The sequence below is a fragment of the Poromitra crassiceps genome (genome assembly GCF_964638095.1).
Source record: "Poromitra crassiceps genome assembly, chromosome: 1".
NCBI lineage: Eukaryota > Metazoa > Chordata > Actinopteri > Beryciformes > Melamphaidae > Poromitra > Poromitra crassiceps.
The window spans coordinates 11940382-11952881 of record NC_139623.1 but is presented as its reverse complement, the minus strand read 5'-3'; the positions used below and the strand labels follow the sequence as shown (position 1 = coordinate 11952881).

General features: G+C 41.1%; 1 protein-coding gene across 1 annotated transcript in view; it reads right to left on the bottom strand.

Annotated features, from left to right (window-relative positions):
- The window catches only part of stx17 (syntaxin 17), an 18147-nt gene extending 9710 nt beyond the window's left edge, over nucleotides 1–8437 (bottom strand). The window contains exons 1-2 of the mRNA XM_083638544.1: nucleotides 8306–8437; nucleotides 8129–8194 (exon numbers count right to left, since the gene is read on the bottom strand). Of these exons, the coding sequence (XP_083494670.1) occupies nucleotides 8129–8194; nucleotides 8306–8428 (189 nt within the window). The 5' untranslated portion in view covers nucleotides 8429–8437. The remainder of the gene's footprint in view (nucleotides 1–8128; nucleotides 8195–8305) is intronic.
- Between the last annotated feature and the right edge of the window lie 4063 nt (nucleotides 8438–12500).

Genomic DNA, 12500 nt, shown 5'->3' with positions numbered 1-12500 from the left:
TCTTGGTCTGGAATCGCCATGTGTAAACGCCTTTTCTCTGGTTGAAAATCCATTGATGGGCGCTGATTGGCTAACGCTAACAAAAGGGATCCCCGGCCTGAGGTTGTTGAGATTAATAAAACTGCAAATATCGTGCGCTTCGCGTGCTCATTAGTAGCGCTTCGTGCCCTTGTGCCGTTCTCAGCATGCGCAGCGTTGAGCATATTATACATATACATACATATTATACCATATTATACAGCAGTAGTGAGATCACAGCAGCCACACACACGAGACACACAACATAACAAACACAGAACACACACGAGACACACAACATAACAAACACAGAACACACACGAGACACACAACAGAACAAACCTGACCTTACCTATTAAAATATCAACATAGGACAGTGATTCCCAACCAGCGCACAGTGATCACAATAAACAGCCCCAAATACAAAACATTTGGTATAGTAAGAGAATATAAAATATAATCAAGATTCTCCGACACAATAATTAGGCTACAAACAAAACAAAACATTTCTACTAAACCGTAATAATCACTAAACAAATCCTAGTAAACAAAAATTGATTGTTGTGGACATAACGGGCTCCAGCCACTCAGTGAAATGTCTTCTGGTGGGAGGTGGTGGGGGGGGCTGCAGTGTGTGTGTGTGTGTGTGTGTGTGTGTGTGGGCGGGGGGGGTCTTAATAAGTTTCAGATGAGGCTGGGGAACACAAGCTCCTCCTCCCACCGTGCCCTGGGGGTGACAGGGGGGATTACATCCAGCCATCAGCCCCCCCAGGCCACAGCAAGGCCGGGCTCAGGAGGTCAACATGCTGCCGATAACACATACTGCTAATTACACAACATGAATAAACATACATGCATGCATACGTGCTTACATGTATACACACACACACACACACACACACGCACGCACGCACGCACGCGCGCGCACACGCACGCGCACACACACGCACAAAACTGAAAACCACTGATTAACAGCGAGACTGTCGGGTCGTGCACCTGTCAGCCTGCAAATGAACCACACTTTCCGCAAATACACACAGAGAAACAATATGGCCAGTTGCACATATGCATGGTAAAATAGAGAGGCAAAGTGACCGCCTACTTCCTGCTTCAGCACTGTACCAGATTTTATCCGTCATTTATTTTCCCATAGACATTTCGTAAAATGCTTATAAAAATCATTTTACTTCGTCAAACCAAACGGTTCAGCTATATTTAGAATCGGGAGAAACCATAGAACATTTCACTCAGACCAAAACTTAAAAAACTACATCGAAAAAAGATGTTCTTTAAATCCGCATTCTTTTTAACGTTTTGCACTCTCCTGTTTCTAAATATATCTGAACCGTTTGGTTTGAACAAGTAAAACTATTTTTATAAGAATTTTACAAAATGTCTATGGGAAAATAAATAGCGGATGAAAATGTCTGGTACAGTGCTGAAGCAGGAAGTAGGCGGTCACTTTGCCTCTCTATTCACCTTATTATTATTATTCACCATGCCCATTTGACCCGGTTGTGTGGTTGTGTCACGACTTCCGGCAAAAAAAAAAGAAAAAGAAAAAGGCCGGCTGCTCCAATATCATCTAACTCCGAATTAACTAATAATTTAGCCAATTGTATGTAACATACCAAATAAAAGCAAACGGCAATGTCTAAGAATGCAACGCCATGTACGGTAACTGGCTCGTTAATTCTCGCATTCCAGGGAATTACCTTAACGTCTGCAGGTCGTAAGTGGCTCGCGCTGTAGGCTACGTTCGTTCTTTGTTTTACCCCCTGCACTGTCTGCTACAAAAACAACTTTCTTCTTCTGACGTTCTTTTGTATTTCGCGCCGTGACCGCCGGAAGTGTTAACACAACCCAGAAGAATTTTGCCCACCCCCGCGTATGAACATAAGGTGAATACCATTGGCTCGACTACCCTCCCCTCCCCTCCCCTCTGTGTGTGTGTGTGTGTGTGTGTGTGCTGTAGTTGCTGTGGTAGAGGTGGTTTTGTATGGAGGTACTGAGTCTCTCTGCCTTTGTCTCTGGGTTATCTGGTTATTATTATCCGGCTATTAGATGTCAATCATCAGGTGGGGGAGAGACTGCTGTCTGTCTGTCTTTCTGGAAGGAGGGAGAGGACAGGGAGAGACTGCTGTCTGTCTGTCTGTCTTTCTGGAAGGAGGGAGAGGACAGGTAAGCTTCTGAGGCAGCTGGATTCACGCGAGATCATGAGATCACGATCAAACCATCTGCCAGCGTCAGGTTAGAGCAGAGGTTCTCAAGTGTTTTTCAGCCAAGGACCCCTTACAAGATAGAAAATATACCGGGGACCCCCTCATTCTGATTTGTGATTTTGGGCTAAGCTTAATTGTTTCCACGGTAACGTGATTGACTTAAATTGATAGGTTTGAGATTAGAATGTAATCCATGAACCATTTTAGATTTAAAGCATAACATATTTTTGTTGAACTATGAAGCTTTTGTAACAATTTCCCCCCCCCCCCCCCTGAAAACTTTTCGCGGACCCCCTAGGAAAGTGCCACGGACCCCTGGGGGTCCCCGGACCCCCATTTGAGAACCACTGGGTTAGAGGACAGAGACGGCAATATGAATAAATAGGCAGAAAGGAAGGCAGGCAACCCCTACAGTTAAAAATACTGAGAAAACTATGCTAATTACATTTCAGAGCGTAGAGATATTCTCGGAAAGACAGGAGAGGCCCACTTCCTGTGAAAATGACTACATCCTGACCAGTACAATGTGTGATCTCTCTCTCTCTCTTCGATGGCATGCTGTTGTACTTAGAGCTCAACAGTCACGTGACTTTTCGTGCCATCATTTGCCCCGGGAGTAAGTTCCGCATTCATTTTCTCCATAGACATTTCGATGAATCCTTATGTAACGAGTTTTAAGGCTGGAACCAAGCCAACCCGTGACCTACTGAATCGTGAGTGACCATAAAACATTCAGTTTAAGCAAGAACAAAAAATAACAACAGGAAAAAATTCAATATTTTTTGTTCTTGCTTAAACCGAATGTTTTATGGTCACTCATGATTCTCTGGAAGACTGGTTGGCTTGGTTCCAGCCATAAAACTCGTTATATAAGGATTTATCGAAATGTCTATTGAGAAAATGAATGCAGAACTTACTTCTGGGGCAAATTAAGTCACGAAAAGTCACGTGACTGGTGAGCTCTATTATGGGCAATATTCATCTTCCTTATGGAACACACACACAGGCAGAGTAGACTAACCCCATGGCCATGCAGACATGGGAAAGCACTCTGTGTGTGTCCCTGGGGTTTGAAAGGTAATGGTGAGAGGAGAGGGTGTGTGCCTGTTTGGAGTTATTTCACCTTCAGAGACACAGTGGCCTCCAGGCAACAACACCCCCTAAGGCATTTCACACCCAGCATGTGAACAAGTACGCAAGTACACCCCACGCACGCACACACACACACGCACGCACGCACGCACGCGCACACACACACACACACACACACACACACACACAAACACACAGTCATTTGAGGTTTCACAACAGCTTTTTTTTGCCCTGATTATTTTTTTTTTTTTTTTAAGAATAGTGGATTTCTAAACAGAAAAATGTTTAGTGATTAATTTGTGTGATTAATGAACCAGTGTTTATATACACTTATCTATACTTATGTGTATAAAGAAAGAAGATATCTTCTGAAGGTTAACAAAAATTAACTAATATTATTGAGGTTGCGTGTCTGCGAACACGCACAGTGCAGGAGGCCGGATGAGCCCGCACAGCGTGGGAGGCCGGATGAGCACGCATAGCTAGCATAGCGTGCTAGCTGCATCTGCGAGGCCGAGAAGCAGGCGGGACCTCAATGGCAAACCAACGAGGCATGGTAGAAATGAGCACTGCCAGGTCAGGGGATGAGCCAGTGAGGGACACTATCTCTAGTAAAAAATATATATATATTAAAGAGAATATGGAACATATTAAATAGTATTATTAGCAACAGACAAATCAATCCAGCTTACCTGGAACAGTTAGTAGAGGAATTAACAGGATGTAGAGATAACAAAAAAATGCAGTAGGAATATTCATCGACCCATAAAAAAAGCATTCCACACAATTGACCACAACAGATATTACAAAAAAAGATTACAGGTATGGTGTCTGAGGGTAGCTTTCAACTGGCTTAAAAGTGATATTGGAAATAGGCAGCAATGTGTTCAGATGGGTCAATGTTAAAATGTGTTGTTTTTGCGGTTGACACAAATGTTTTTTTTTGTTCTGGGGAGGACTTGCAGCAGCTTCTAGGGGTGGTCAAGAATGAAATGTACAAATTAAAATGTTGGTTCGACACAAACAAGTTATCATTAAACTTCGATAATGAAAGTTGATAATGTGGAAATTGAAAGCGTATACAAAAACAAGTTTCTGGGTGTATTAATAGACCACAAGCTCTGCTGGAAAGTGGAAACCCCACATAAAATATCTGTGTTCCAAGATTGCTAGGAGCATTGGCATATTGGGTAAAACTAGACACATCCTGAATCAGAAAACACTGCACACTCTGTACTACGCACTTATTTTACCGTATATAACCTAATGTGTTGAAATTTGGGGGAATACCTGTAAAAGCACCTTAAGGTGCTTTCGGACTGCAGGAACTTTAGTTCTAGGAACAGTTGGAGGAACTCTCCACTTTTTGTTGTGTTTGCATCGCAGGAACTGGGAACCATCATAGTTCTTAGATTGCAGTTTTGAGGGAATTCTTTAGCTCCTACTTCAGAATAGGTACTTTCCCAGCACAAGAGGAACCTTTAGTGGTCCAGATGTAAGTGTACGTTGATTGGTCGAACTTCTAGAACTGCCCTAAGGCAGTATGATCACTAACTTTGCGCTAATGTTAACGATAGCTAACTAATTATTGGCCAAAGTAGTACCAATCCCCTGCCTCACACTTGCTTTGCTGTGAAGCTACTAGTAATGGTTAGCATGCATAACCATCTGCCTCCCTTCAGCGTTCCTATGGTTCCTATTGATGGTGCGAATTCAAACAGAAAAAAGCCCTTGAAGGTCTGTAGTTCTCTGGGAACCTCCCCAGCGGGCAGTTCCTCTCAGGGAGTCCCCAGAACTGTTTGGTTCGAAAGCGCCTTTATAAAAGATATGCACACTGCAAAAAAAAGGATTGTAAATCATTTTGGGTATCGTGTGAGCATACTAATCAATTGTTTTTAAAGTCACAGACTTTGAAATTTGTGGATTTAGTGAAATTTAGAACAGCTCAAATCATGTTTAAAGCCAGAAACGATACATTGCCAGGCAACATTCAAAAAAATTTCATGGACAGAGAGGGAAGTTACGATTTAAGAAGGAAACTTAATTTCAAACATTGTATTGTTCGCACTACTCTTAAAAACATGTGCATTTTCAGTTTGTGAGGTAGCTCTCTGGAATGGACTAGATGTGGAAACGAAACAGTATTTTACTTTGTATTTTATCATTTATCATTTGAATATTGCCTATCTGTTTGCTCCATATTTTTTTGCTATTGCTGTGATCGCTGCGCTGTATACTGCACAAAGACAAATTCCTCATTTCTAACATGTTTACTCACTATGGCTATTAAAATGATCTTGAATCTTGAAACAGAGCAATAACATTGCACAGTTCAAAAATAGATGCAAAAGAAAACATTGATAGGGGCTCTACCAGTGGGCAATATCACAAATGTAGGATAAGCAGATCCAGGATCTGTCCCTTGATCTGGTTTGGCTTAACCAGATAATTGCCATCTAGCTAGATTCTAGTTAAGTCATACCATGAATGTAGTTCTCAACTCGTTAAGTGGATCCAGGTTTTTCTAGTTGAGAGCACGTGTACATGAAAATGCCCGTGCACAGGAGATCGTGCCGCAAAAGAGGCGTGGTTTTTAACAACTAGCCAATCACAATGCAATATGGACTGCTCCAGCTTTTACAGCGCCAGACATGCCTATTTCCTCATTCATTCAAAGCGCAAATCATGAAGCTTTACTATGTATGTCAGGATCAACATCCGCGTTGGATATTATTAGTCTGTTCCCAAATGACTGTCTAAAGTTACCACTTTTATTCACATCAGTCATTGCTTTGAAGAGCGGTTTCTGCCTCCACGTAGCCTATTATACAGCAGCTCAATTCACCCTCTCAATAAACTCAATAAAATCTGCATGTCTTTTTTGAGAGTGGAAGTAATGTGTAATCTATCTCAGTCTAAATTTCCAAAATCCGTAGGTGTATTTAGACTATTTAGGCTCAATGAATAATAATGATCTCATGATGTATTTGGTCGCACTGATGGAATAATTCCTATAGGCTAATAGGCTATCAATAAAAAAGAATGATAATAAAATTAAAAAAGGCTGCTGAACTGAATCAACATGGTACATGCGGGCATAGATTTCATTTATAAAAAATGTTGCCTATTTTGTGGTCACATATAAGCTATTGGCAGCAGAGTCGCATATCTCCATATTTCATACAAGGACTATGCTGGAAATAATATGACGTTCAATCACATCATACAGGCCAAAAGCAACACAGTTGCAGCTGCAAAATGCAGGAGTAGCCTAGATATGAATAATCTGGGTGCAGGGGATCCCATATTAAATTGCTTAGATGTAGTAGGCTATTCTGACATGTATGACCATGTCCAACCCAACGTCAGCCTCAGCTCCATTGCGCACACGTCACCGTGTGCTTTGGAGACGTTTATGTAACCTTTTTATGCCGGCTTAGTGATATTTCTCCACTCACCATTCAGCTGCAATTAATCGGCGGTGTCAAACGTATCTAGCCTACTTGAGAGCACAAAAATGAATATATAAAAACATATTCCAAAGTGGTAAGTAGGGCTTAATTTAAATGTAGCCGGCAACAAGTGCAAGGCGTTCAGTCCTCGATTAATTCAGCAGGAGCCATATGTTTTTTTCTTTCTTTTTTCTTTTTCTTTTTTATTTGAATGCAATGTATTTTGGCGACTCGCTGTTTCCAGAGAGCTGATTGGTAAGCAGGTGGGTCTTTCATGGGTTTTGATCTTATCCTCTGAACTTAACCTACTACAAAGCAGGTTAGCCGTAGAGCATAAGTTGCTATGGTGATCTATCTCGGTAAGAAGTTAACTAGCGTCGTGGTACGGCAAACCTATGGTTAAACCTGAAGTTACCTCGCTAAGCCACTAATCTTGCTTTGTGGTATAGGCCTCAGGTGGCTCACCTGGTAGAGCGTGCACCACAAAAGGCGTAGTCCTTCGCACGGGCGACCCAGGTTTGAATTGAACCCGTGGTACTTTGCCGCATGTCATCCCCTCTCTCTGCTTACTGTCCTATCAAATAAAGCCTAAAATAAAGCCCAAAAAAAACAAAAAAAAACACCACTGATAGACAAAATACAGAACTGAGGAATGATAGAAATTTGCGATTAGTGAATGTTTTGTTTTCTTTTAAATTTTTGCTGTTGTTTTGTTTTTTAGCCTTATTTTATTTATTTATTATTATTATTATTATTATTATTATTATTATTATTATTATTATTGTTATTATTATTATTATTATTATTATTATTATTTGTATTATTATTATTATTATTATTATTATTTCGGTTGTAAGAGATCTTTAATTTAAATGTTATGATATTGTAAGGAAGGGGCAGGACTAGATAAGCTTTGTTTCTTTCTGCACCATCCTTGTTTTTTTATTTCTTTGATGAAGACTGACTAATTTGTTTATACATTTTGTCTTTACTGTGATTTTATATATTTGATCTGTTCGAGATAAATAAAGAGCAAATCAAATCAAATCAAATCAAACAAAAACTGTTTTTATTTATATATAAATGTCCTGGGATTGATCATTTTATGAAATGACTTCTGTGATGACACACAGTGGGACTTAACAGATGACTTAGTGGTTAGCAGATGATTCAATTGGCTCACATGTTCTGTTTTACTAAAGAACTACTTAGTACTTAGAGAACACCAATGACCAGGCTGGCCCGTTAATGATCTCTCTCTGTCTCTTCTCTCTCCCTCTCTCTCACACACACACACACACACACAGTTTCGTGAATTTTATCATGTATCATCATATACAGTACCTGTACAGTTCGGCTGGCATTGATATGCTCCTGATGAAGGCGGTCCCACTGCTGGCTACGTTGGTACTGCAGAAAGGAACGAAAAAGGATCGGTTATCCATCTGTGGACTGGGTGTGAGAGAGACAGAGAGAGAGAGAATGTGAGTGTGTTTGCGGCATGTGTTCAGCCAGATGTACCTTGACTATGTTATTGTGGTGTTTGTGCAGCCTCTCCAGGTCTGTGGGTAAAGCCACTTTAATGAACTTGTGTATTGGTGCCTCCAGGCGCCTCAGTGTGAGCTTGTTGCTTTCCTCTGCCATGTGCCCCGCTGACTGCCAACACCTAGGCCAGATACACACTCCACACCTGCTCAGCTGGCTCTCTCTGCACCCATAGACACACTGTAAATACCAGAGGAGTACACAATTACAATTGAATAAATCAATCAAATGAACTCCTGTCACACATTAAGACACACAAAAGTGAGCGTGCACGCGTGCACACACACCTATCTGGAGTAGGGATCTTCATAAGCTATTTTTTTGAGAGATTTTCCCCCACATTCTGTTTTGTTGTTTCAGGAATATGTTGACTTGTGATTTAGCGTTACGTTAGTTGTACCATAGTCTCGCTGGCCAGGGTTAGGGTTAGTGACTGTTTCAGTCACTGCTGGATGTCCGCTCGCGGCTTATTACAAGCTCTGCCATTGGCTCCGACCATGTCAATCAGAGTGGCTTCCGCTCCCTCTTCCCTGTGTGTCGCTGTAAATAGTGCCCTACCGCCACAGTGAAAACAACAACGCTAACTAGCTAGCATGAGTAGTTAATGGGTAGTTACTTAAGAACAGACTATTAGTTACCATAGTTGTTACTAGGGAATTAATCATTAGTTCATGATTACTTTACCATTAGTTACCATGTCTGTGCCCCCTCAAGTAAAGCAGGGTGTGAAGAATTTATCCACTCAGTCCGCTTTCTCCGCGGCTATCCAATGCGCGTCAGCGCTGATTGCCCTTCTCCCGCGGCTCTCCAAGGCGCACCCGCGCAATCCAGGTGTCATAAGGTGCTTGGATACGCGGGGGCGCGCGTAACACACCCTGAATGGAGAGGAGGAGGCTGCCGCTGTGTTTGCGCGCCCCCTCAAATCCCTTTGTTTGATCTGATGGTTCATGCGTTCTTGTAAACGTAAGTTTGTTTATTTATTTATCAAGTCCCACTAAACGTGTAACACTGACACTATATCCTGCCGTCTGGTATGATCAGTTGCAGTGTTAGACGATTATCTTATATTAATGATTATCTTACCATTAGTTACCATCACCCTACCCTATAACAAATAGATAGCTAATTTGGTAGAGACTAATAATCTTGCATTCTTGGGGCCAAGGGTTCAAACCTCACCTGGAACAACTCTTGTATTTATTTGTTATAGGTAGGGTGATGGTAACTAATGGTAAGATAATCATGAAGTAATGATGCATTCCCTAGTAACAACTAAGTATGAAGCCCTGCTTTACTTGAGGGGGCACAAACATGGTAACTAATCATGAACTAATGATGAATTCCCTAGTAACAACTAAGTATGATCGCCTGCTTTACTTGAGGGGGCACAAACATGGTAACTAATGGTAAAGTAATCATGAAGTAATGATGAACTCCCTAGTAACAAATAAGTATGATGGCCTGCTTTACTTGAGGGGGCACAAATATGGTAACTAATGGTGAAGTAATCATTAACTAATGAGTAATTCCCTAGTAACAACTATGGTAACTAATAGTCTGTTCTTAAAGGAACACTCTGCCCATTTTCAACCAGCTTTGTATCATTAGAACATCAGTAGTATATCAGAAAACTGTAAACTCTTTTGAAGTCTGTCATTTAATTTGACAGTTATTGAGTGTTAAAGTGTGGACCAGTGACATCACTGTTCCACACTAACTCAAATTAATAACTCGTTAACTCAAATCAACTCTCAATAACTGTCAAACTAGATGAATGACTTCAAAACCGTCATCTAGTTCGACAGTTATTGAGAGTTGATTTGAGTTAATGAGTTATTAATTTGAGTTAGTGTGGACCAGTGATGTCACTGGTTGTCACTTTAACACACAATAACTGTCAAATTAAATGACAGACTTCAAAACAGTTTACAGTTTTCTGATATACTACTGATGTGCTAATGATACAAAGCTGGTTGAAAATGGGCAGAGTGTTCCTTTAAGTAACTACCCATAACTACTCATGAACTAGCGGGAAACAATTAAGGAAGTAATCATTACTTACTGGTTCATTAACATGGTAACTAATGGTCAGTTCTTAAGTAACTACCATTAAGGATCTTTAAGGAACTGCCATTAAGGGTCATTAAGGAACTACCCATTAACTACTCATAAACTAGCGAAAGAAAAAAACGAAAACATTTTTTTTTTAAGGAAGTAATCATTACTTACTGGTTCGTTAACATGGTAACTAATGGTCAGTTCTTAAGTAACTACCATTAAGGAACTACCTATTAACTATTCATGAACTAATGGTTCATTCCTGACTCGTTCCTCAGTAACTACCTTATTTTTGTGTTACAGTATTGTAAAGTGTTACCGTTGTTTATAACGTGACTATATTTATAACGTTTATAACATACTCCGGTTTCCGGTTCAGCCAGTATAAAGGAAATGGCAAACTGCAACAATCAAGTCACGTTAAACCGGACCTTGTACCCATAATTATTTTACAGTGGGGCATTCAAAAAATAAGGTGGATACAAACATTCTGCAATGCATTTTAGACAGACCACCACCGCTCACTTTTCCCCGCAACTAGGCTTCCGATATAATTAGTTTGCCCCATCCGACCCTACCTGTGACTTCAAAGTGCAGAAATAAGGTGAGTTTAATGCCCAACACAGATTGTCTAACGAAAAAAGCAGGGTCCATGGGAGGGCTACCGTGAAGTCAAGAGACGAACATAGAAAGAGCCTGAGGGTAAGTGGTGTAGCAACAGCTAACGTTACATACGGCTTTAAAGTTCGCTAAACAACAGTCCATTGTCGCTTAATTAGCCCGTTTCAGGACTGTCTCCTCACTGGTGCTGAGAGCTGCAAGTGAGGAGACCGTCTGAAGGGGCTAATTGTCGCTAGAATAACGAAATTGACCAAGCATTTACGCTTACCAGTGCAATTATTTTGAATGTTGTAATGTTAATTCATTCGCTAAAAAATGTAGTCAGTTAGCATGCTGTTAAGAAAGTCGACGATTTCATTTGCTAACTTTAGCAATGCGTTCGTTTTCTTCATGGATGTTTCTTCTGACAGCAGCTATTGTTTGTAAACAACTCTCTTCCTAGTGCGCACCAGAAAGGGTTCCGACCTAAACCGAGTCACGCCACTTTATGTTCCTTAGTAATCCAGCCTATCTACAGGAGGCCCGTGGAAAATACGACGAGCCATAACGTAAAATCCTTATAATATTCCTAAGGGGACTGAAAATGTATCTGTGGTTCCGAGTAGTGAGTTTCTATATATTTGAATGTATTTGTGGGGCTTATGCGTATGGTATCTTCATTATTGTTTAAGTCCTATGGTATATTGCTGCCTATAGGATTTTCTATACTATACACTGTTATAAATTGTCTGGGGGTGTAATTTTTACCTGTATTAGGCCTTGCTGATTTTAAAGTTTTGCTGTGCCGTTTCCTAAAATTGATCATAGGATTTCTATATTCCTTTTTCCCAAGGGAGAGTGCAGTGACAGCACAGTGTCGCTAAATAACACAGACCCCCCCCCCCTGCTTATTAAAGCTGATCAGAGGAAATTATGGCATTTGATTTGATTCGGCTTTTGCAAAAGTGTCAACTTGATTTTCATCTTGCTTTACACTATTGACAGCATTGATCGTGTCTGTCACGCAAATAACATTGATTATGTATGACATGACATCTCTCTGTGTGTGCGTGTGTGTGAGAGATACATTGGGGAGAGATAGGCCTACATTGGGGTTCCCCCTCCTCTCCTATGAGATCAGCTTGTGTGAGCGGGTCTATGTGGGTCTATTGCGTGTTTCCATTCCTACTTTTTGTCACCTTTTACCTTTGACATTTAGGCCAACCCCCCACACACTCTTCACCATGCGAGGGGCCACAGTAAAAGATACAGTCCCCATCAATAGGGGATTTCCCCTGCTGCTGCTGCTGCTGCTGCTGCTGGTGTGTGCGTGTGTGTGTGTGTGTGTGTGTGTGTGTGTGTGTGTGTGTGTGTGTGTGTGTGTGTGTCCATCTCCTTCCAGGGGGACTCCCAGAGCTGCAGACTGAGGAGGAGGAACAAAGCTGACAGTGAACATCTCAACAGCATGTTTGGGTTCATCATGTGTCTGCTTAAGTGTGTGTGTGTGTGTGTG